The sequence below is a fragment of the Podarcis melisellensis genome, assembly GCF_964234715.1.
Source record: "Podarcis melisellensis genome assembly, chromosome: 3".
Lineage (NCBI taxonomy): Eukaryota > Metazoa > Chordata > Lepidosauria > Squamata > Lacertidae > Podarcis > Podarcis melisellensis.
Window position 1 is genome coordinate 25,224,786 of NC_138530.1, and position 26,254 is coordinate 25,251,039.

Sequence of the window (26,254 nt, forward strand, 5' to 3'; positions counted from 1 at the left end):
ACCAGGCACTCCTGTCTTCCACTGCCTCCCGCAGTCTGGTCAAATTCATGCTGGTAGCTTCGAGAACACTATCCAACCATCTCGTCCTCTGTCGCCCCTTCTCCTTGTGCCCTCCATCTTTCCTAACATCAGAGCCTTTTCCAGGGAGTCTTCTCTTCTCATAAGGTGGCCAAAGTATTGGAGCCTCAGTTTCACGATCTGTCCTTCCAGTGAGCACTCAGGGCTAATATCCTTAAAAATGGATAGGTCTGATCTTCTTGCAGTCCATGGGATGCTCATGAGTCTCCTCCAGCACCATGATTCAAAAGTGTCAATTCTTCGACGATCAGTCTTCTTTATGGTCCAGCTCTCACTTCCATACATCACTACTGGGAAAACCAGCTTATAGAGGCTACTAATAGCCTGTATAGATTGTACTTCAGCCATTTCCTTCACTGTTGCCTGTCTACCCTCCCAAGGAAACAACTCTTAGCTCTATCACATTAACCCCTGCCTGTCCAGTAAAACATTGTATAACATTACATAAAGTCGCTATATTTCAAGAAGTGAAAATTCCCAAAGCTGCGGAGCTTTTGAAAGAAAAGTGCCAAAGTTGTTGAGCTCTTTATTTCCTCCTCCAAACTGCAGCCAGGGGTGGAACCTGTGACTGGGAGTGAACTGGGGGAAGGGAGTATTTCATGTGTTTGCAAATTTGGGGGTAAGGAAAGAGGGACTAAAATACTGAATGGATTCCAGAAGTCTGGAAGCAGAGTTGCCTAAAGTAGAGCAGCAAAGATTAGGTGCTGTTGAACTGTCCATGTCTATGATATTTAAGCACACTGCCATTAAACAAACAGACCTGCTGATTACCACACTTTATCTATCAGACTACCTCTAAGAGATCTAGGTTCAGAATTAATGTTTATATAACCATATCAGAGCACCCAAAGAGTTTGTATGATGCACCTCTAGCCCAGGAACTTAGTTGAGAATAGCTATCTAAATCCTAGCATTAAGGCACATTATGGTTCTACAGTTAAGTACACTATGTTAAATACAATCTGAATAATTGGAGCATGGCATGGCACTTTATCTAGAGCACTTGACCCACAGGGCCACAGGGTCAAGGTCACTTTAAACATGAAGCTGTTGCTTCACTCAGCTGATTCTAGAGAGATCGCCCTTTTCCTGGTTCTAACCTTCACTTTCATATGGCTCTTTAAAAAGTGAATGGGATGTTGGCGAAGGGATTTCCACTATTTGCTCTAGGAATTTATAAGATGAATTGGCTCAGATATTTTTCTCTTAGATTAGAAATGGCCTCTTGTATTGATTCAGTGGAATGGATGGAGGATAAATCTGATTCCATTCATATAAAAGGCAAACCTTCCGAGTCTGTACTTTGCGAAACTGTGGGACCCGAAGCACAGCCGTTCATCAAAATTTGCACTTCTTTGAATTTTGTGGTGCAGTTATCCAGCCAAGTAATATGTAAACAAATGCATATGCAAGAAAAAGTGTGCCTTAGAGTGTGTATATTTGTGAAAATAACATACAACAATGTATTATATTACAGGAAGTTGCTTTGCAAAAATGTGCATATGAACATGTGTCTTTGGAGAGATTCATACGAAAGTGATGGTGAATGTTCATGAGGACTTTTTATTTAAAAAAAAAATATGGCCTCCTTTGCAGCTGCAAATCTACCCAAAAAAGCAAACGCTGGCTGTGGTGGTGTAGTGGTTAAGAGCGGTAGTCTCGTAATCTGGAGAACCGGGTTCGAGTCTCCGCTCCTCCACATGCAGCTGCTGGGTGACCTTGGGCCAGTCACACTTCTGTGAAGTCTCTCAGCCCCACTCACCTCACAGAGTGCTTGTTGTGGGGGAGGAAGGGAAAGGAGATTGTTAGCCGCTTTGAGACTCCTTAAAGGGAGTGAAAGGCGGGATATCAAATCCAAACTCTTCTTCTTCTTCTTAAATGTGGATGACTGTTTGTTTTTTCATTTCCTTTTTTGTAATCACCTTCTGATTCAGCTTTGCTATCACTGAGTGGCGTAGTAGCAAATTCTGAAGTGCAGCCACCCCGATGCCACCATTTTTAAACCCTTTCTAAGACAGTGCAACAAAAATGAACCCTTGACCATTGCGTGCAGACAATGTGGCTTCATAGGGATGTTGGATAATTCTGTCAGAAACAAAAAAGGGAGCGGAAATTGCCACCATTTGGTGTGTTTGTTGGCGGTCAGGAAAGGAAATCATGCAAGCTAATAAGAACAGTGTATGTTGGGGGTTTTTTAAGACTCCGCTATGCCTGCTATGAAATAATTGGTGGTGGTGATTGAGCCCCAACCATTCCTGCTCTGCTACACCAGTTGTATCGCTTATGGTTTAAACAAACCACATTCTCATTCTCCACTGAGAGGTTTGTTAGCATAATTGATCTTTTTCTACCTAGGCTCCACGTGAATAAAAGCAATATTGGAGCAGAGCCAGTATTGATCCGTTGTCATATCCATTCTGAAAACTGCAATTGGTTGTGAGATAACAAGGGCCTATAATGGCATTCGTACAGTATTTTCAAACTTACTATTTCATAATTAAAAAACAAGATGGCTAATTAGAAACTCATGGCTATACCAAAGTCACAATAAGCCCATTCCTGCCTTGAACCTGAACCACTAACGCTGTAACTAGCTAAATCATCCATTGCTTGCTGGTTTTGAAAAACTCGCAGTTTGGATCCCTCCAAATGAAATGATACATTTGGATTATTTATGTATATATTTGTATAGGTTTGTTTTACAGTGCCTTTCTGCCTTAAGGCACTCTAATCGACATTCTGCAGTTAATGCAGAAGAACAAAGTCCAACTTGGGGGTTAGAGTTAGGGTCAAAAGCTAAAAACCAACTATCAAGAAATGCAAACAGAGCTGAAATTCAAATAAAGGGCGGAATCAAATACAGACAGAAAGGATCCACAAGGATTTAGGGGAACTGCAAAAAGCTAGGCAGAACAAAGTAATTTTCAGAAGCTGTTAGAAAAAGATGAGAGGAGGAATAAATATGTACATCCTGAGGAAGGGAGTTCCAAAGTTCCACTACCAAAAAGTCCCTTTCCTATGTAGCCACCAGTCTCACTCCAGCTGATGGTGGGATGTAGAAAACAGCCTCTTGCAATCACCTAAAAGGGCCAGTAAATTAATATGGAAGGGAGCGTACAACCATTGCAGCCTTTTCTCCTAAGGAATCTAGATGTGGTGTGAACGGACACATAAACAGTAAAGATCCACGTAAGGAAAAGCAGTCCGTGTTTCCCACCTTTGCATTACACTGGGATTTGGAGGAAAGAGCCTAATTGTGGTTTGCAGTAAGCTTTTCTCCTTGAGAGGTGAATGGTCACTCTTAATCTGGAAATAAATGCTGTGCTTGTTGCAACTACTCCTGTTGTGTCTGTGAACACTAAAACAATGATTATAGCAAAGGATATTTGCCAAATACCCAATTATCCTGCTTATGTTTCCCAGACCCCACTATTCCTATTACTTTCCCAGACAGTCTCTCCCTAATTCAAGCCTCACTCCTCCTCTTCTTCACTTTCATTAATTAGTTGTGTCCTATTTCCCATAGCCCATGGATTCTCAGCAGAACACACACACACTTTCATAGACAACACAGCTGCAAAGACATTTTTATACTTTTGATGGTAAAAAGAGGACCCTGTTAAAACACGTGATCAGTGTATGTATAATCTGAATGTCAAACAAGATGTCTAATTAATGGTGGGGGGTGTTTTAAATGGAGAATTGCAACACTGTTAGATTGTCTGCAAAACAAAAGCTTCCTTATTCAATGGAGTTTGACACTTGCTATGAGGTGCACAATTACCTGCAATCATCCGGTTTACAATACATTTCATTGGCTCCGTGCATTTCATCGCTGAAGAAGCTGGCTGTCCTTGAGCTATCAACACATCATATGAAATGGTCAGATTTTATTTATTTAAATAATAATAATTTTAAGTGAATATCCTACCCTCAAGCCAGCAGCGAACCCACAAGATGGCTCACAGCATAAATCATTAGCATGGCTAACTGATAAAACACAGGGGTGGGAGGTGTCATGATAAAATACTGCCTCATCCCACATGACCCTGGAACAGCCATTGAGTTCTTCAATGGAGGCTCCACCCGCCACCAGCAGAGGTGCGATGGCTGGATCTTCTTAGTTGTGATGCCAAGACTATGGAATTCTCTGTCGCAGTAAAGCTTAGCTAGGCCCTTCAAAAACTAGCCCTATGTGGCCTAGGACCCACGTACCTGTGGGACCACCTCTCCTGGTATGCCCTGCAGAGGACCTTAAGGTCCACAAATAACAACACTTTGGAGGTCCCAAGCCTCAAGGAGGTTAGATTGGTTTCAACTAGGGCCTGGGCCTTTTCAGCACTGGCCCCGACATGGTGGAACACTCTGTCACAAGAGACTAGGGCCCTGCGGGACTTGACATATTTCCGCAGGGCCTGCAAGACAGAGCTATTCTGCCTGACCTTTGGTTTGGACTCAATCTGACCCTTATGTTTCCCTCCCCTTATGGTATTCATTTATTAGCTACTTTAAAATGAGGCTGCATTTTAAATTGCACTTTAATCTGTATTTTAAATTGCTTTCCCCCCCCTCTCTTTTTCCCCTATTATGTTTTTACTGTGATTTTATTGGTGTTAGCTGCCCTGAGCCCAGCTCTGGCCAGGGAGGGCGGAGTATAAATAAAATTATTATTATTATTATTATTATTATTATTATTATTATTATTATTATTATTAAAAACTGCTCCAAGGTGGGAGAGGTGACTGCCTGGCTGTTGCAAGTGCCAGCCAATCAACTTGTTCCAAACAGGCTCAGGGTCCCCTGAACTCGTTCTTAAGAAGAGTTCAAAATCCAGCATGTGCACTAAAATTATATTTGTCAATATGCACCCCTCACAATGCAGTCGTATTCATGCCTCATAGAATCATAGAATGGAAATAAGTCTCATTTAGTTCAATGGGGCTTGCTCCTCAGGTAAACATGGATAGGATTTCAGCCTGAGCTGACCTTAGTACAAGAACAGGGTTCACTCACATTTACTTTGCATCCAGCGTGCTTCCAATCCTGGTTTGAGAATGTTGTGCACACACTACATTAATCACAATCCACACCTGTCCTGTATCCCGTCATTTTTAAAAAATGAAACACTATGTTTTGATGTCTTTTCCTCCGAACCAATTTCAGTCAGACCTGAGGACGGCCTAGCTGCGTTTTATGCCAGGAATGTGTACACAGCCTAAGATAGCTGAGGCCACCGGGCTCTTTACCTCATAAAGCATTTATTTGCATTGAGCAATCTCACAGCTGAAAGATGCCTAATTCATGAGAGCAAAGAGGTCGGCCAAGGTTTCAACATTTCTAGGAGGCGTCTCTGGCAGAAATTATAGGCTACAACCAGCAACAGCTACTGGAATGAATCGAGTACAGCAGTGTCCCCCCAAGAAGGGGGTCGGGAGGAAGCTATTGTGAAAATTCCAACGGAAACATCACAAAACAGCCAGCGAGCGTGGAAGTTCACCAGATCATTAAACAGAAGGGTGGAGGAAGAGAAAGGATTAGGACAGAGGTGATGGAAAAGACTGCAAATTCTGTTTGAAGATGGAACGGAGGAAGCGTTTTTTGCAGAGTGAGGCTGTTTCCAGGCAGGAGCTTTTACATCACAAAAAAGATAATTGAGATCCAATTTTTGTCTGTGCATGATTTGCACATGCGATTCTTGATCCTGCAGCCCACAAGGGTGAGTGTGGTTATTTGATATGCATTTGAAAACCCTCCCCTTGATGGGGCTATTCACATCTTTTCCTCCCTGCATTTGCCAAGATGAACGAAGGAGGAAATGGTGGTTGGGATCATGGTTTATTCCCATCCACAACATCATTGGGCAGGTGTGGATACACCTCCTCCCATTGCCAGATCACCTACCTCTGTTTTTAGACAGACTCACTGCAGGGTAACACAGAATCAAACTGCAATGAGCTTTTATTTTTGGCATGAAACCAGTTTCTCAAGGAGGTCTTTTCAGGGGGCGAAAAATATGCTATAGATCTAGATTGTGTGCAGCCTATATAGAAAACAAGTACTTGGTCTCCTTTGATTGTAGAATAAAATTTATGTTTGTTTGTTTGTTTGTTTATATCCTACATTTTCCTCCAAGTTGCTCAAGGTGGCATACACGGTTCTCATCTCTCCATTTTATCCTCACAGAAATCCTGTTAAGGCAAAGAGACAGCAACTGGCCTTCACTGGAATGAAATGAGCTTCATGGCTGGGGTGGAGATATGAGCCTAGTTCAGGAGTCAACAAACTTTTTCAGCAGGGGTCCGGTCCACTGTCCCTCAGACCTTGTGAGGGGCCGGACTATATTTTGGAAAAAAAGAAAAAGAACGAGTTCCTATGCCCCACAAATAACCCAGAGACGCATTTCAAATAAAAGCACACATTCTACTCATGTAAAAACACCAGGCAGGCCCCACAAATAACCCAGAGATGCATTTTAAATAAAAAGACACATTCTACTAACGTAAAAACATGCTGATTCCCAGACCATCCACAGGCTGGATTGAGAAGGCGATTGGGCCGGATCCAGCCCCTGGGCCTTAGTTTGCCTACCCATGGCCTAGACCTCCCCTGTCTTAGAACCTGTCCCTACCTCGACTCAATGTGCATTGTGAACCCCTTACACCTCCTTTCATTCCTCCTCCTCTGTGCACTATTCTCCTCCAACTACTGCTGTTCCACACTTCCTCCTCTGTAAATCTGGAGATTCCCTATATTTTGAAAATCCAGAGAGCAGAGCTACATTGATTGCATAGGGAATCTCTGGATTTAGGGAGAGAGGTACAGTGGTACCTCTGGTTGCAAACGGGATCTGTTCCGGAGCCCCGTTCGCAACCTGAAAGGAACGCACCCCGCGCACGCACGGGTCGTGATTTCCCACTTCTGTGCATGTGCATGACGTCATTTTGAGCATCTGCGCATGTGTGAGCGGCGAAACCCGGAAGTAACCCTTTCCGGTACTTCCGGGTCGCTGCAGGACACAACCTGAAAAGATTTAACCTGAAGCAAACATAACAAAAGGTATGACTGTACTGCAAAATAGCAGTACAGCCTCTGTGTACCCTTGCCAATAGCAGCCTCTGTGTACCCTTGCCAACAGAGAGGGGAATAAAGTTGCTTAGAATGGTTGCACTTTTGTAGTGTTAAGACCCAACAGTGGAACAACTTAGAAGTGTTTTCCTGAATAAAGATCATGCAGGTTTTGGGGCTCTCCTGTTGCACCACTCGGCCTGCTCTACCACAATCCCAAGGTCCATCTCTCAGATTTGTTTCAAAGAATCCAAATTCTCTACCCTAAAGTGACTGATAATCTCATGGAGAGCATCCTTTTAGAGGCTGATGTTGTATTTAATATCATAGTTTCAAATGGAGTCTCAGAACTTAAGGATTGGAACCAGAATGGTGGATTGGTCATGAAGTGAGAGCTACATTAGTAAAGAAATGGTGATTTGAATGTGCTATAAACATGCAACACCAGATGGCACCAGAGAGCAGGAATTTTTAAAACGTGATTTTCCATAGGGATTTTGTCCCTTCTTATTCATAGCATCCCCCCCCCCCCGTTTGCATCCACCCTGAATGTGGTTTGAGGAATTATGACCAATAGCTCCCCAAAAGCCACAGTGTGTGTCAATATAAGCGTAGCTCGCATGAACGGACTGGTTTTATCCAGTGGGACAGAGTTACTCAAGAGAGAGCTATAAGAAAGGAAATGAAACTTGTTCTGCTGGAGAGCTGAATAATATACTTGGGCATTTATAGCCATGTATAAGGTAAACTGAAATTATGTATATGCATGGTTAATTAGCAAGGAGATGGGGAATCAGCAATATTTATATTGTGATTCCATGGGTATGTCCTTCAAGCTGCAATTTATACTTTTGCCCTTTGCTGTGGTTGTCCTGTTGCTTTGGAATTAACGCATTTTGCAAAGAAGCGACTCTAAAGTGTCCAGCACCCCGGAGGATTAAAGGAAAATTTGGACAGGTTGATTACAAAGTTTGTAAGCATGAGTTGCCTCATTTTCTCTTTGAAGTCAGAGGGACTAATGCATTGTTTGGGTGTTTAAGGGCTGGCTTGTGTATGTAGCTCTTTGTGGACAATTGCTGGATTGCCTTGTATAATTATAGTTCCAACAAAAGAACATTTGTTCACCTTAACTCTTTTTATTCCACAGGGCCCCGATGTTCTACATGCACAAGAAGTTGCAAAGTTCTTTGGATCCTGAGGATGGTGTCCAAATACCGTATTTTTCGCTCTATAAGATGCAGTCTTTCCCCTCTAAAAATTAAGGGGAAATGTGTGTGCGTCTTATGGAGCGAATGCAGGCTCCTTGGCTTCAGCGATAGCAACGCGAAGCCTCAGAAGCGCAGTGGGAGCGCTCCCTCCTCGCTCCGGAGGCTTCGCGTTGCTTTCGCTGAAGCCTGGAGAGCGAGAGGGGTCGGAGAGGGGTTGGTGCGCACCGACCCCTCTTGCTCTCCAGGCTTCAAAGATAGCCGCCTGACGCCTCCGGAGCGCAGCGGGAGCTCCCGCCATGCTCCGGAGGCTTCGGGTTGCCTTCACTGAAGGCGAAGGCAATGTGGGAGAGGGAGAGCTGCACAGTGCCCCTTCAGCAAAGCGTGAGGAGAAATAGAAGGGGCTCCGTTTCTCCTGCCGCTTCGCTGAAGGGGTGCTGCGCAGAGAGGGGGAGATTTTTTCCCCTTGTTCTCCCCCTTTAAAACAAGGTGCGTCCTATGGTCGGGGGCATCCTATAGAGCAAAAAATACAATACTCTCTGCTGTGCTGGGGTAACCCTCAAAATTATCACATCTATGCTGCTGCTGCAACACAGCACAACCTCTCTAGATAAGGAACCCTACCTATCCAATATCCTCTCCAGCAAAACTCCACGTAGATTTGCAGAAGACTCTAGGAGGCGAGCGATGTACATTAACTCAAGGCATATTTCGTTGTTTTGGCAGTGTGGGAGGTGCTGTTGCAGAATTGGAGTTATTATGGCCCCATCTGTGTCGACATCTTGCATTCATGGTAAAAGTATCTTATGGTACATTGTGGCTGCTGCCAAGCCTAGTGAGATCTCTTTGTTTGGGGTAGGGGAGGAGTGTGTGCAGAGCTTTAATTGCATGTGGAGTCAAGTGCCTGGGAGGCTACTCATAATTACGGTTAATTAATATTAGAGATCCCTCTCCCTGCAACAAGATGGGATGCTGACTTTAAAGGGGATTTGTCAAACTCATGGAGGATAAATGCCAATGGCTGCTTGTCAGAACCTCCATGCATCACTTACTAAAAAATAGGAAAGGGCTATTGCCTTCCTGTTCCGCTTGTCAACTTTTCAGTGGCAACTGATTGGTTATTGTTAGGAAAGAGGATGTTCGAATGGGTGGACCTAAATTTTGAGCCAGCAAGAGTTCTTCTTAGCTGCTGCTTCTTCTTGTTGTTAAACTATTTATTATTAACAATTATTAACTGCCATTATTGATTATTAATTTTATTTCAAATCTGTTATGGAAATCAAAGAAAGGAAAAAGAGAGGGAAATGTGAGCTCACGTTAATACATTTAAACATTGATACAATCATCTTTGTCTACACATACAGATACAGTGGTACCTCGGTTTCTGAACGTCTCCGTTGACGAACGTTTTGGTGTTCAAACGCCATAAACCCGGAAGTAAATGCTTTGGTTTTCGAACACGCCTCGGAAGTCGAACGTGTTCTGCAGCTTCCACTGGGTGTAAGATTCTGAGGGCTAGCTGACGGCTATTGAGTTTTTGGTTTTCAAACATTTCAGAACTTGAACGGTCTTCCAGAACGGATTACGTCTCAAAACCGAGGTACCACTGTATGCTGTCTAGATGTGCAAATATGTATCCACATGAAGCTCGTGTTTATAGGGAGTGCGTTCAAATGTAGCGAAGGTGTTAAAGTCTTCAAACCATTGCCTGAGAGGCTGTGACTGTTGCAAGGTTACCCAGTGAGCTTCCTGACTAAGTGGGGATTTGAACCCTGGCCTCTCAGGTCTTACTCTAACCACTGCACGACACTGTCTTCATTCACAATTTGCTTATCATGAATTGACCTGGTGTTTAGCTAGCACATCTGGACACACTGTATGCACATGGGCGGTAGTTCATGAGAGTCTCTTTCGATCCCACCTAACTCTGCTTCCAAAGACATCCTGTGCACTGTTGACAAAGTCCTACAGGCTTAAGAGCAGAACTGCTGAGTCTGACATATATCCTAGCCTTTAGACCTTGTACTCTCGCACTCAACATGTTATGTGGGGATTCGTGGTAGACAAGGAAAAAGTTGCTCCAAAGGCAGCAAGTAAAACAGTGCACAATTTTGCTGTTTTTAGATCCTCTTAAAAAATGTCTACTGTTTTAATCCTTTTTTTTTTAATCTTCGTTTTTGTTTTTTTGCTTTCCCTATTTTATCTGTAAGCCACCTTGAATCAGGGGAAAAGGCAGGGTATAAATAATGTTTGTTTGTTTGTTTGTTTGTTTGTTTGTTTGTTTGTTTGTTTGCCACCCATCCGACTGGGTTGTCTCAGCCACTCTGGGAGGCTCCCAACAAAATATTAAAAATGCCATAAAACACCCACCCGTGCCAGGTGAAAAAGGCCTGCAAGGCAGGGAGCAGGTCTTCCAGGACTGACAACCAATATAGTCAGAATATCCCCTGTTCAAATCTTGCCTTGCCCATAAACTCATAGGTGGCCTTACACATGTCTCTCACACACACCTTCAAACGCACCCTACTGCTCCTCTATGCTGACAGTAGCACAAAATCTTGGCTCATTGTCTATCTGGCAAAGTCCTTACATATTGACTCAGACAGCAGTCTTTCATTCATCCGCACTGGGACCTGACTTTCATAGTGAACTGCTAGCATTATTTACAAATGCAATCCTATTAATAGCGCAACCACTTGAATCTGGCTCTTCACTCTTTGCTGTGGTTTTGGCTGCAGCCATATATCATTCCAGAGGTGCCTTGCTGCGATGCTTAGTTGGCAGGCAATTTCAGGTGCATAGTGCATTTCAAAGTCTCACTATTAAGCCATTCAGGTTGGCAGAATTATGAACAGGTGTGCTGTAGGGTTAAGTCCATAAGAGCCTGCCTGGAATATTTGTGTAAAATTAACAAGGCAGCCTGACTGATGGACTGGTTCTACAGCAAAGACCCACTTGGACTTGAAGTTTCAGAATCTGAGGAAGGCCCAAAGCCCCAGATTCAGTTGCTGGCATCTCTGTGTAGGACGGGGAATGTCTCCTGCATGTACCCCTGGAAAGCCTCTACCAGTCAATTCAATTCAATTTAATACATCTATAATATGAGCCAAGAAGGGACGCAGGTGACGCTGTGGGTTAAACCACAAAGCCTAGGACTTGCTGATCAGAAGGTCGGCAATTCGAATCCCCACGACGGGGTGAGCTCCCGTTGCTCGGTCCCTGCTTCTGCTAACCTAGCAGTTTGAAAGCATGTCAAAGTGCAAGTAAATAACTAGGTACCGCTCCGGTGGGAAGATAAATGGCATTTCTGTGCACTGCTCTGGTTCGCCAGAAGCGGCATAGTCATGCTGGCCACATGACCCAGAAGCTGTACGCCGGCTCCCTCGGCCAATAAAGTGAGATGAGCACCTCAACCCCAGAGTCGGTCATGACTGGACCTTGCCTTTACCTTTAATATGAGACAACATCCAAGACAGAGGTGAACAGGGACACCAGCAAACTCAAATCCAGCTTGATTTCAAATTAAACCTCCACAAATCACCGCAGCAATTTAATTAAACTCCATTTTCCCATTCCCCAGCCAATATCTAGAGGGCTGCCCTGTGTGTTTCAAGGCTATTATCATCACTCAAAAGAAACCAGACAATTTCTGCCAAGGTGTTCCTACTTGCCTGTGTGAAGAAAGGTTTCAGAAAGCAGGTGTCTATATACGGGGCAGGCTAACAGATAATGAGTGAGGTCTTGCACCTGAGATTGACCACAAATACAAATGTTGTCTGCGTATGGGACCTTGTTGTAGTGGGAATCACTTGGAAACGCAGTTCAGTAAAGGCATTTCTGAAGGAAACTGACAAGAGTTTGGTCAGATAACTAGCTCTAAAATGCTTTGTTCTCAAGAGTTTCTGATTAATTGTAGCTCCCTTTTGGATTCTACCCAAGAGAGCCAATCCCTTAGTTGACACTTATTCAAGGTCAAAGCCTCCACCAGCCTGTATAGACAGTACAGAGCTAAATGGAGCAATGTTCAGACTTAGTATAAGGCTGCTTCCTATATTCCAGAACTCAATACATATTAGCACAGCCTTACCAAAGAACACGGATATGCATCTGAGTCTGCAACTCTATGCCAACTTACCTGACAGTCAGTAGGGCTTACTTTTCCGTAGACATGTATAAGATTGCACTGTGAAATGCATATCACAAGATTGTAAATGAGCAAAAAATGCTGGGACATTCTCCTAAAACCAGCATAAACGACACAAAGAAGCATGCAGACACATCGTTTTTATATACACATCAGTTTTAAAACGGTTGATTTCTCTGTTATTTTGATAAATGTCATTTTATTGCTATTTCCTTATGAATGTTCTATAACCTTTTATGCAAACCACTTAGAGCTTTTTTTTATTAAGTGGTATATAAATCTGGATCGATTGCATCCCTTTGAATGCCCTTTACAGAAGCCAGGAGCAGGCTTGGTCTACACATGCAGCAAAATGGAGCTTGGGGGGGGTGGGATCAGAGAATTCTGAGCATAGCTGTCAACTTTTCCCTTTTCTTGTGAGGAATCCTATTCAGAATAAGGGAATTTCCCTTTAAAAAAGGGAAAAGTTGACAGCTGTGATCCTGAGACGGTAGAGTCTGAAGTGCACCATTTCACACTATGTGTTGGGGCACCAGTTTTGGATGCTCCTCTCTGTAAAAAACAACTCCTCCTAAACAATTAAGAATTGCACAGTCTATTCCTGCACAGTTCTAAACCCAGTTTATTCCTTGTGATACTGGTTTTCCGTCTGCAGGGTTGTTTTCTTTCCTACAAGAGAGCATGCAAATATGGAATTCTGCACCAGCAATCTAGTGGAGCCTTCTGTTCTCCCACCTTTGAGCTCCTCTGCCTCATGAGCAGACCAGGCCTCAGTTTCACCCAGTGGCATTTCATAAACTGTGAGAAAAGAATATCCGGTCCTCACTTATTGGGACACACAGCAGCTCATATTGAACACATGGGCTGAGATACATGCGGCCAGTTCAGGCAAACCAAACGGTCTGTGGTAGCCAATGGATTTCTGAGCTTTTTTTATTTTAAAAAAATAAGTTTGGATCTTAGTGCTAAACCAAAGGCTGCTTTCCTTTTGAAAAATGTTTTCCCTTACAGCATGAAGGGCTGCTGCCAAAACAAGAGGCAAAAGCACCTTCTGCTGATGAGTCTAGTTCAGGCATGCCCAAAGTCCGTTTGGGGGGCCTAATTCGGCCCGCCAGCCAATTAAATCCGTCGCCCGTGGCAGTATATGTCATGGGGTAAAAAAGCTCAGCAACTTCAATCCTTAAAAAAACTCAACAACTTTGGTCAGCCCTCACACATGTTCACTTCAAATCTGCCCCCCTTTGAAAAAAGTTTCGGCTCCCCTGGTCTAGTTGTTTCACACAGCACATTGTAAAAGCCAACTGTTAAACTGGTATTCACTTCATAGGCTTTTCTGTTTCCTTCATGGCTAGCCCAATATATTTTGCTGCCTGAGGCACTGCAATAAATGACATCCCTCCGCCGGTCAAGCTGCAGAGTGCCCAAAACCAGCTAAGTTATTTTAGCACCCGAGGCAGAAAATCCCTCGTGCATCTTACCCCACCCTCACAGTCAAAATACAACTTTCTGCACTTTCGTAGCACTCAAAAATTGAGCTAAGGTAGCAATCTCGTTCTGCCTAATGGCAGAGCTGGCCCCAGTTCTCCCGCAGCCAAACTAGTAATAATAGCACATTTCGCACCAAATGATTCTCCCACCCGGATAATCTTCAGAAGCAGGGAACACTGTGGCGAAATGACACAGAGGCTTTAAGCCAATGTGCAGACATCAAATCCATATGGATTTAACTTAATTTATGCATCTGCATTTCGGAAGGAGTGCACAATGCATGCTGCCCGGACAGCTGCTCCAAGATGCAGGTGCCAATTCTATACAAGGGAAGGGTCTATGAAGAATGCACTGAAGCATGTCACTGAACTCGTCAAGGCGGGATCAAGTCAAGGTTTTTACTAGCCACCTATATGCAAATGAATGCTCTGCTCCGGAGGTCAGTCTATAAAATGTTTGTAGAGGTTTTCTAGTGTCCGACTACAGACATTCAAAAACAAAGCGCTTGGGGTCTAAACAAAGAAACCCACCCCAGCCTATATTTGTATCGACCAAAGTAGTTGCATTTTCCAGAAACAAGAACAGCAGGTGCTTTAAAGTTGAAGCAAGAATGTTAGACCTCTTGCATCACAAGCGAAAAACATGTGTAATTCCAAGGGGAAGAACAAGATTTTCCCAAAGCAGTTTATGTCTTCATTGCTCTTTCATATACCCAGCTGTGTGATCCATGAGATTTTTTAAAGGTTTTGCTTCCCTGGATAATTTCCTTTATGGACACTTTAAAGACACGCTGAAGACCTGTGTGGCAGTGTTTAATCTCTTCTGCCTTTGATCTGCCCAAGTCTTCCTCCCATTTTAGCCTTGGCAAAATTAGGACTTCAACAAAATGTTTATGGGCTTCTCTCTTAACAGGCTTTGTGACAGACAACAAGAACTTGCTTTTCCTTTTAGTTTTTCTGTAACCAAAGGCTGTTTGGTGCAACCTTTGAGCCAGCGGAAATTCGCATATAGGCACTGCAAACTACTAGAGATGTCAGCAACTACATATTAATGCTACGCAATTTTCTTTTATGGACTTTCTAGCTAGTGCACCCCTGATAAAACTATGCACAGAACTAATTGCATGGTGGGTAGACTTGATAAGCTGTTCAGAATCAGGGAGGTGAAGATTTGATCTAGATTCTGCTGCTTCTTGATTTTCTGACTGTAGCAACATGTGCACAGCCCTAGCAGCCAGATTAGGTTGCGGGGTGTGAAAGCATTTCTAGACCTATGCTCCCTAACTGGCCTGGGGCTTGAGATTTGGTGAAAAACTGGGCCCTTGTTAGCCAGATCTCATGTCTCAGAACTCTACTTAAACCTTGCATGACACACCCACGCACCCCACTGTGAACAAATTCATTTAGCCAAACCTCCAGTTAGAAATGTTTTTTGATGTTACCAAATCAATTTCAGTAAGTGAAGGGATGTTTAAAAGAGGAGAAACAAAGGCCCCTGCCAAGTTTCATGTTTTATACAGCAACATTTATTTCCTTTTCAGTTTTCAGGTTTTATGCAAGGAAACACAGAGTCATAACTGGTTTAGCAGAAGCCCGTTGTCACTGGCATGATGTCGCGAGATACAGATATGCCAATTATGTCTCCGAAGCATCGGTTTCAAATACGACCCATAGAATTTGAGAGATGCCTCTTTAGCTACCACTGAGCGTAAGGGTTTGGAGTCTAGGCTCAAGAACACTTAACACAGAGAGAGCGCAAGTGGGGGAGGGGAAAAAAATCAGGCTCACACATTTGTAAGACATGGAAGCGTTCTTCACACAGGCATTTTAATGACAAACCCAGGATCACAGAGGTATGAAAGCTCCTGTTATAAGTAAGGCTGCATTTGGCTTACAAAAAAAAAAAAAATCTGTCACATATGTTCTTATTTCAGGCACATGAAGCATTATAGTACCTTTCAGTCCACCAAGAGGTGAAGCAATGGTGCAAGATAGAACCAAAATAGAATATTTACTGTAGTATTCAATAATTGTTTTGTAAACATAAGCCAGAGTCCCAGAAGGCTACATCGATGCTGTTATGAAATTAAAGCAGCATATTTAAATATTGTACTTAATACCCTTAAATACATAATACTCCTTTCACGAGAAACTTAAAAAGTCAAAAAGCAGAGGATGTAGTGTTAAAGATCGTTCCCCGCCCCATCAATGAGAAAAGTCAGAAAGTGCATTCTAGTCTAAACAGTTTCCCATTATCTCAGTGGAGTCAGTGCCAGAGCTGCTCTCAGTGCTCTTAAAGAGTCTCTGAACAGAAACTTCATTTGCATACAGCAAGAGTTAGAGGTGCGCAGAGGCTGGGAGAGTGGGGGAGGGGGGGAGCAGATTTTATAACATAACAAATACATCTTCAGCACTACTTGCTTCCAGCACTTTAAGTGGTTTTGAAACATTCTCCAGAACTTTAGGTACCACTGTTAAACACTCAGTTTTGTTTTGTAAAGGTAATTTATTTGGGTAGTATTCAACGTTTTGCTCAGAATAGTCCCACTGAAATTAGTGGGCATTACTAAGCTATGTCCTTTAATTTCTTGAGTAAAAGGCTGAATACCACCCTTTGTATTAGAAGTTGATTCTACAAATATTTCGTGATGCAGCAAACAGACCCTAAGTGTTCAATCATTTCAAATCTCTTTGAGCAGCTTCATATATTAACAGTCAGTGAATACAACAGTGTGTTTTCACAATGAAACTTGTAATGTGAGTTGGCTTAGCACTCTGTTCATTGCAATATCCCAGAAAGCTATGGTTAGTTTTCGCTGCAAAACTTCAGCAGAATAAACTGGCATAGCCACTTCACCACGAATGCATGTCCTGAGCACAGTGTGTTAATTACTTTTATCTACATGGAACAGCCTTCAACACCACTAGCATTCAGGAGAAAAATACTACCTTCTACAAGAATTTGCAAAACTGGCTTCAATATTTTCATATACAATCAAGTACAAAAAATGTCTCCTGTAGTTTGGAGGTAATCCAGCTGTTCCATTTTTTCCAAACGTACCTAAGACAGCTGATATACCGGAAACCTTACCTGCAAAAGCAGAGATGAACACAACATATTCTGTTGTAAAAGCCAAGCTATTGCATAATAATAATAATAGTAATAATAATAATAATCAGGACCACACCTGGTACACAATTAGCTGCTTTTCTCCCTTACCACTGCAGTGCAAACTCAATATGAGAGTCAAAGTTTGTGCTTTAGAGAGATGCAGCAGTCTTTGAAAAAAGCTATTACCATATTGCAAAGTATACTAACCCAGAAATTTAAAAATAAAATAAAATTGGCCCATCAGGGGACAGATGAGGTTAAAAGTGAGACTCTATTGAACTAGAATGTTTACTATGTGGGATATAGGCCACACACATTTTAAAAAGGGGGAGGGAGGGAGAGACAGAGAGTGATCAAGCTCATACTTCTAGCACTAAAAAGATAGGAAACCTTGGCTTCAAGATCCAGAATTTACAGTATTATTGTAGCTTTTCTGCCTGTCCATCAATATATGCCTGCCCGTTCCCAGTTATACCAATCTAGCCATGTCAATGTGAAAGAAAAGCAGCTGAAAAAATCTTATTAAAATACAGCTCCATGAGAATTGTACAGCAGTTTTTACATGCGTGCAATAATATGTGGGGGACAAACTCGGAGTATTAACAAACAAGTGGCCTTTATAACAAAGAGCCCAGAAGGCAAAGGTAGATGTATTTGATCATTTCACAAATACACCTTTCCAACACTTTACAGCTTGTTAACAGAATAATTTTGTTCTGAAAAAATGAGGTTTGACTGCAACACTGCTGAGCAGGAGGTGCAGAGTGGAAGCCACTGATCACTTGCTGAGCAGGAGGTGCAGAGTGGAAGCCACTGATCACTTGCTTTGTTTGCAATTCCATGTCAAGAAAATTAGTGACTTTCCATTTTGAAGTTGGGGAACAAACCTAAATAGCCATATAATAAAAGAGCCTGCATTTAAACAATTGAAATTACACTCCCCCCCAAAAAAAAGGTAAAGTAGCAATGCATAAGGAAGACCTCAACAGTCCTCTTTCCTGGTTCTACAGCAATTGTACATAAATCAACTGTTGGAATAACTAAAATATATAAGGAAATTTTGCAGTCCCATAAAGACTTCCAATAAGGGCTCTTAAAAATGCTTTAGAAATAGTCAGCATTAATGCCACTTCTGATTTAAGAATTAGCTCTATTTTAAATTGATCAAGAACAGGTAAAGGCTAGTTGAGATCCAGAAACCTATTGGCTTGCATCCTTGCATTCAACATAAGATTAGCCTCTGCAACTTCAATAGAACCAAGGTGGATGATTTTAAGAGGATTAGCCAAGTGGCTTGACTGCAATCCACAAATTTGTGCAGCAATTCCATTTCTGAACAGGTAGCACTAATTGCTCCTCAACACCAAAGAGCAGAAAAGTTTGAAGTAGGCTAGAATTTGCTCCAACACATGCCTTCACTACACAAAATATGTTCCAGGTTATGAGAATTGACTGGTGGAGTTCAGATGTCACAATAAGCCATGGTTTATTGATAGGAAGAAGGCCCAAATAGTCTCAAGCTCCTGCTGCTCCTCTGTGTGGCTACAAGGAGGTCAAAAGCTTTCACTTCTGGTTTTGTTTTTGTTTTATTAGCTTCAATTGAGCACAATTCACCATTATATCCAAAACCTAAACTGTGGATAAACTATGATTTGTTGAAAAAAGCCTGCTTCATAACCCATAGTTTGAAGTTGATTTGTTTCAACCACATCTTATTATTGAGTTTGGATGAACTGAACAGCTGCAATTGATCAAAAGTGGATATGAAAGCTTCTGGTCTCTTCACAGCTGAATCTCAAAGCTCACTCATGTCACAATAAGCCAAGGTGTGCTACATCCTTCTCCAACCTGATGCCCTCCTGGTGGTTTTGGAGTAAAACTCATCACCCCTGGCCACTGCCATGTTGATTGGAGCAGAGGGGAGTTGCAGTTCAAAGCATCTGGAAGGCACCAGGTTGAGGAGGTTGATTTGAAACAGCTTAGTAAGTTGTAACAGTTGCTTCATGAAGCAGCTGCCTGCATTGTGTTAAAAAGAATGCATTTCAGCTGCACATTGGGTCAAATGGCTCATCACGGCTCATCATGAAATAAATCAAATGAGAATATATTAATGTTTATACACTGCTAAATTCCATGGTGTTTTTTTAAAAAAAAGTAAAAAACATTCTTTTAACTCAAAACTAGATGTAATCCAGACAATATTTACCCTTCCATTTCGGCAAGCCATAGATGACACCGCAATGACAAATATCAGCTGTTTCTAGTTCTGGCATAAATTTACTTGAAAGTAAGGTGTTCTTAACAAATTCTTAAACCTATACAATTGAGGAATGCACAAACTGAGATGCCTTTAAAAGGACTGGTCAATTTCTGTCTTAAAAGTTATCCTTACAGTCATGTGGATATGCATATCTTTTACAAATCCTATTTTCAAAGCAGCCATTTTTCATTAGGCCCCCAGTAAAACACAAAAACAGGGTTTGTTTTTTTAATAAACCAGTACTAGATATGTTTTAAGATGCTACTACTAATACTATGGAGTATAACCTACATGAAATAGGGTTCACTTTTTCATGTACAAGGGAAAAAATTCCTCAAATAGTCTACCTTAAAAAAATAATTCTGCCAACTTTGGCTTCCTTTCTTTATGGTTTGTAAAACATTCACATTCACACACACAATAAGTAGAAAGGCTTCTTCCTGGATTTCTCTAACACATACTGATTTCCAAATGGAGAAATGGGTTGCTGAAGAACTCAATTTTAATTTTTAATCCAAAAAAAAAAAGCATCTTGGCAGAAATGTTGATACTGGTTCTCCAGAGTTGTTGAAGCATCTGTAAACTTTTCGGTGCAATTCAACTAAAAGTTAACACAAGCACATATTGTGTTGGGACGGCACAATTATATCCTTTCAAACAGGCAGCCTAGATTTAAGTGTTGTGACCAGAACAGGGATTTCAACAATTACAATACTTTGCAACTTGTCTCTTTAATGCTAGTCTTTCTTCTCAAAATCAACCTGTGGTTGAATGCAGACTTCACTCAGCACAACTTTGGGAATTACAAAGACGATTCAAATTGTTTGTTAGGATCTTCCCCAAGCTTTACAGCAGGTATACACTCTGATTTAGTCCTCCTGGTTTTGTGTTGTGAAGAGTCAATGGCTATTTCAGAGAAAGAAATAGAAACGGAAGGGGACTTATCGGTCTTCTTTGCACTAGTCTTTTCCGTAGTTCCACAACACTGCTTCAGAGCACACTGGGTTCTGCAGGGAAGTTCACATTTGGTTACAGCCTCCCCAATAGTAAACTCAGGCTGTATGGTTGTTGCATGTATCCCTTCATCATGAAATATCTCTTTAATATCCTTCGCGACTTTCAGGTACGTTTCTGGGTCCTTAAATTTAATGTGAGCAGTGCCAATGATCCTGCTTCCTGCCAGCTGCCAAACATGCAATTCATGGACAGCTTCAACTTCTTCCAGTTTGCGGAGTTTCGCATTTAGAGAACGAATATCAATTTGTTTCGGAACAGTTTGCAAAAGGATAAGGGCGGATTCTTTAAGAAGTGGGTAAGTTGTATAGAGCAGAATGCAAACCATTATGAGACACAATGCAGGATCTAAATATAGAACCCAGCAGGGACCAGCTACAGGAATTTTCCATAACTCAGTTGCATTCATTCTACTAGACAACTGAGTAATGTTTTCTGCACAATCGTCATTGATACATGGGTTAATACAAGGCCCATCCTTAGGGCAAGGAGTCCAGTAAGCGTAAAATACTAAAGCATTCACCACAACAATAACGGAGCCCAGGGCATCTCCAAGAACATGAAGAAATACTCCACGCATATTGAGTTGACCACTAGTGTCTTCGTCAGGTTCCATGTCCAGAGAGGTGTCATTATCAATATTCCCATTTGGCTGAAGTTCCATTTGGTTCTCTTTTGCCCCATCACCTGCAAACACAAGAGCAACATTGTTACATGGATAGGAAGCCTTGTGGGGTGGGTTAACAGACTGCTAGCAATATTGGGGACAATGTAATATTTGGAGGAGGGGAGTTATAGAAGGCAGTTCTCTTTGTAGAGTTTTGGAACCACTAGAATACACACCCCGCATTACAGAATAATGACTTGTTAGAGCAACCAAGTCAGTGGTTTTTCAAACACTATAGAGAGAAGTCGTCTTTTCAGATCACAGACCCACTTTTAACAGCAACCTGTAATAAGGAATCCCAATAAATATTAATATTTTAATAATATAACCACCTTTCTGCTCTTCTCATTTGGGGGGGGGGTTAATATCCTAACCCAAGAGGATAAAAACAACAAAATGGTGGTATTACTGCTAGTCTAGATTGGGTGCATGCCCCAGCTATAGCTTCTAACCTGCAATCTAGAAACACTGATTCAGAGCATTCAAAGGACTCCATGTATTCTCAGTATTCCTTATTATAACACTAAAGTAGGTCACTATTATATCTGTATTACAAGGGAGCCAGCTGAGAGAGGGTGGATTGATGGTGGCAGAGCTAAGAATTGAATGGAGGCTTCTAAGTTCAGAATCACAACACTACACTAGCTCTTATGTATTGTTTTATTAAATTAGGTAATGATTCAGTAAGATTGGGTGGAAAGGGAGGGAAGGTTAAAGGAGCATGCAGTCTGTGTGCAGCAAGGAATGGGGAGAGAAGTGAGACATTTCATATTTTACAAAATAAAGCTCCAGTCTGCACAACAGGTACCATCAGTTGAAATATGTCACTACTATGAAAAATCATGTCACAGATATGAAGCAGCTTATACATGCCTACATGTCCACAATGAAATGGCAGAGAAGCCATGTCACTACAATGGTAGGTGGTGTCTATCAAAAAAGAGTGGCATCTGTCAAGACTGTATGAAGTCAAATGCAATTACTGCAGCCTTTGTTATGCAAGTATTATTTTGCACTGGAATTTATTCCAACTTTGAATTTTATTGAAACAAACATGCACCTAACCTCCTTTACGAGTGTGCCCTCAATTCTGATTCAAATAAAAGAGACTTTCCCAGATACTAGTAGTTTTGAGAAACCTCTCTGCAGCTTTTGGACACAAGCAATTGTTCTCACACTAGAATATCACACAAATAGGTTTGCCAATACAAACCAGCCATTACATCAAAGGAGATGTTTCTTTTTGTGAACTGCAAAAAGGTTTCTGAGATATTCACGCATGGATACCAACTGTGAGCAAAATTTTGCCTGGTGATTTCACCAATGTAACCGGTAGAACTGGAAACCATCACAACTCCCACACTTGTTTCACCAGGTAAACTCCACCTATATAATGTACTTTACAAGTCCCAGAAGTAGCATCCTCAAGTGAGTTCAAGAGTTATGTTCATGCATACTAAAAAAAGACAGCTTTTAAAAGTAGCAGAAAGTCAAGGCCTGCTAACAGGTATATGCTTAAGATATGAACTAAGCACACTGATATAACACTTTTAGGCTTCATGATCTGCAACTATAGTAACTACTCAAGAAATCCTCCTTCCTGTTTTGCACCAAGAAATAAAGCTCAGTGAATAAGCCAGCGTATTGCCTAATTGTGACAGTCTCGCCCTGCCAAGCCTAACATTTATCACCTCCAACTATTGCCAGACTAAGTTTATGCCCCACTAGTATTTTGCAAAACTTACGTTCAACTTAAAATCCTTACTATACATGGGGCAGGACATACAAGGTTTGCCATGCTTGGAATAACTTTTTAAAAATATATTTAATTCCATTCACCTGCAGTTCAGTAAAGAAAATATAGCTGTGTAGTCTGTTGACAGCTAATCATCCTTCAACTGTATGGACTAGCGTCAGTGGAAAACTCTGGGCCACATACAGCCCTAGAGGAACAACAGTGTGCTACCTAGGTGTCAATACTGAGGATGACTGGTGGGCTGTAGAAATAAGACATGCACCCTCTAGAGACAAAAAGAGAGAAGTCAGTCCACTTCTCTATGAAAGGGAACTTTGCCATACAACTACTTGGCCAGATCCTACCAGGTGTCATAATATGCCGTCTGACTATTATCCTAGCACTGACTCCCTATTAAAACATGAAATAGAGATGTAAAATAATTTACTGGCATAAACTAAAATTATATTAAATGTAGTGTGTTGTCATATATTCCCATTTATTTCTACAGTAGATAACAAATTCTTTCATCTGAGATGTTGCTAGGATCAATTATGAGTTCCAGTGGCCTGAAATTAAGAGATGACTGTCCAAATACATAGGGCCTTTATTTTCATTTTTTTACAAAAACCAAATTACTAATGATAAAAGCTTTAATGAAAACAAAATTAAGCAAGAATACCAAAGCAGATTGAAGTAGTTCAGCTGACATAGCAATGAGCAACAATGTAAACATTTGTACCACTCCACTTTTATTTTGGTACTCTCCCAGGAAAATATTGGGCTGAATAGGTCTTTAATATTCTGACTACACTGATGATTTTGCAATATTTCAAGTATGTAGAAGAGCTATAAGCAACACTTATAAACAGATACTGTATTCTGTATGATCAGAAATAAAACAAAACTGCTTTTTCATAAGGAATTTTACATTCCACATCTATAGTCATGATCATTGTCATCTATGGATAATATGCTTCCTACTGCAACTTTGCTCCATTTAAAGACCTGGCAAAAGAGGAAGTGCTTCTAGTTACTGGAACCAATACCATGCAAAGGCTTTGAGTGTAGATCAGGAGTCAGTAGAGTTCATTCTCATCAGGAATGTTGGGAAGGCAGTTAACAGAAGCTGCAGCTTCCTGTGAGCTTTGCCACTCTGTCTACTTTAATGCAACGTGTTAACCCTTACATAGTGGGTTCTGCAGATTTCCCCATGAGCCCAAATTGTGCTATAGGATATAAAGTTTCCTTCATCAAGCTGTAAAAGAAAGAGGACTAAATGTAGTACCTCAGTTGTCAAAACTGTTCTGGGAAGCCCAAGGGTTTCTCAGTGGCAAGAACATTAACAGCAGTAACTTCCTCTGTAGCAGCTTGTCCACCACTACTGAATTTCCCCTGCAATGCATGGTCACAGGATCTTATGGTTCCTAAAGTCATACTTTTAATGAACGTAGGATGGAAGGCATACCTGACCTGACTTATGTGCTTTAAGATTTGCATCAGACTGCTCTGCAAGGTTCAAAGGTAGACATGCTGGGTTGTCTCAGCAGACATCTTGAGAAGGGGACTCTAAAGGTATGAAATTTAAAAAGCACTGCAGTAGTCCCTTTCCTTGCATTCTGCGAAAGCTTAATGCCACCAGCAAAGACTGGGAAATGTTGGTGGCTGTCATGTAGGGAATTCAAGGTACTTATTCTATAAAGTAAGGTGTGTTGCTGTTCTGTACAAAGGGGTCCTACCATAAAACAGAACGAACGGGTGCTGCAGCAGCTTCTGTTAACTGCCTTCCCAACATTCCTGATGGGCAGAATGAGCTCCTTGACATTCCTTGATCTACACCCAAAGCCTTTGCATGGTATTGGTTTCCAGTAGCTAGAAGCACTTCCTCTTTTGCCAGGTCTTTAAATGGAACCAAGTTACAATGGGAAGCAGATTATGCACCGATGACAACGACCACCACCAGGACTACAAGATCTGAAGTGTGCAACTCCGTGTGAAAGGGCAGTTTCATTTTATCTTTTAACCTACAGAATGCAAATGACTGCTTAGAAGTGCTGCTTACAAGCTCTTGTGGAGACTAGAAATATTGCCAGGCCATCAGCTTAGTGGGAATATTAAAGACCTGTTCAGCCCAATAACCTGATTCTGATGGAGGCTCTGACCGCTTCCGGCTACCCCTCATATTTGGGGCTGTGCCTGGGAGAAGCCAGGCATCCCCGGGCAGAGGGGAGGCCTGCTCGCCCACACACTCACACACCCCAGCTCACCTAGCTTCTCCAGGCTGACTCCATTGAAGCTGCTGAAATTGTCCACCAGGGTGTTGGTCTCCTCCTCTTTCTGCCGCTCTCCGGGAGGCTGCTCTGCCTTGCCCCGGCGCCGGTGGCCCCCTCCTCCTCCGTGCGAGTGGCCGTGACCTCCTCCGCCGCCGCCGTGCTGGTGGAAGAGACAGAGCCCCAGGACGTTGACCAGGAGCCCCGCGGCGCCGACGCCGATGACCACCCAGGGCTGCTTGATCTCGTTGGGCTCGGTGAAGCGCTCGATGGCCTCGAGCAGGATGGTGAAGCAGAGCGCCGTCAGGAAGACGGCGTTGACCAGCGCGCCCATCACCTCGGCGCGCACCCAGCCGAAGGTGTTCTTCTTGGTGGCGCGGGTGCGCTCGGCGAAGCGCACGGCCACCAGCGCCACCACCAGCGCCATCACGTCCGACAGCATGTGGAAGGAGTCCGACAGCATGGCCAGCGAGTCCGTCACGCGGCTCACCGCCACCTCCACCACGAAGAAGAGGAAGGTCAGCGCCAGCATGCACATCAGGCGCGCCCGGCGGCAGCCGTGCCGGCGCCGGACCGGAGCCTCCGCGCCCATCTTCGCCCGAGACGGAGCGGACCCGGCGGGACCCAGGCGGCGCCCACGAAGCGGCCGCTGTCGCCGAGGGAGGTGGGGGAACGGCGGCCGGCGGCTCTTCGACTGCGCCTCGGCCGCTTCAGGCTGTCGACGCTCCGGCTCCTTTGCTTCCGCTCTCCTCGGCCGCCGCCTCCGTCTGTTCGAAGGAGAACCAGCAGCAGCGGCACCGCCGTTCTTTGCAGACGGTTTGAAACTAAACTTTGCACCCGAACCCCCTCGCACTCCTTTCCACACGGAACCCCAGAGCCGCCCGCCGCGCGGGCCCGCCCACTCGGGGCCTCCTCATTGGCGACGGCTCCCGGCAACCGCGCCGCCCGCCGCCAGGGCCCGCCCACCGCCGGCTCGCTCATTGGCGGCGGCCCCGGCAACCGGGCGGGGACCGGTCACGCCTCCCCGCGAGCTGATTGGCACCCAGACGGCCTCGCGACCAGTCCCAACCGCCACGCCTACACGCGGCTTCGCGATTCGCTCGCTGAACCTCCGGCTTCGTCTGGGGGGGCGGGGGCGCGGCCTCGGGGGGCGTGGAGCTGGTTTCGATTGGGGGGACGCGGTCAGCCGCGGTGTGCGGCAGCCTATCAGCCTTGGC

General features: G+C 43.2%; 1 protein-coding gene and 1 long non-coding RNA gene across 2 annotated transcripts; one reads left to right on the top strand and one right to left on the bottom strand.

Moving 5' to 3' along the window:
• Positions 1–15,367: 15,367 nt before the first annotated feature.
• On the top strand, positions 15,368–19,234 carry LOC309366615. The gene is made up of 2 exons (XR_014166813.1): positions 15,368–17,848; positions 17,888–19,234. It is a non-coding gene; the product is annotated as an uncharacterized lncRNA (long non-coding RNA).
• Positions 19,235–19,272: 38 nt separating this feature from the next.
• Positions 19,273–25,902, bottom strand: SLC30A1 (solute carrier family 30 member 1). The gene is made up of 2 exons (XM_081905302.1): positions 25,035–25,902; positions 19,273–21,052 (listed from the first exon to the last, which is right to left on the bottom strand). The coding sequence occupies exons 1-2, from the start codon at positions 25,627–25,629 to the stop codon at positions 20,154–20,156; spliced, it is 1,494 nt and encodes a 497-aa protein (XP_081761428.1). The 5' UTR covers positions 25,630–25,902; the 3' UTR covers positions 19,273–20,153.
• Between the last annotated feature and the right edge of the window lie 352 nt (positions 25,903–26,254).

Excerpts from the sequence above, each read along its gene's own strand:
- SLC30A1 (XM_081905302.1), bottom strand. The coding sequence starts at position 25,629 with ATGGGCGCGGAGGCTCCGGTCCGGCGCCGGCACGGCTGCCGCCGGGCG. Across the intron at positions 21,053-25,034 it reads AGTCAGCCTGGAGAAGCTAG|GTGATGGGGCAAAAGAGAAC; the intron begins GTGAGCTGGGGT and ends TTGTGTTTGCAG.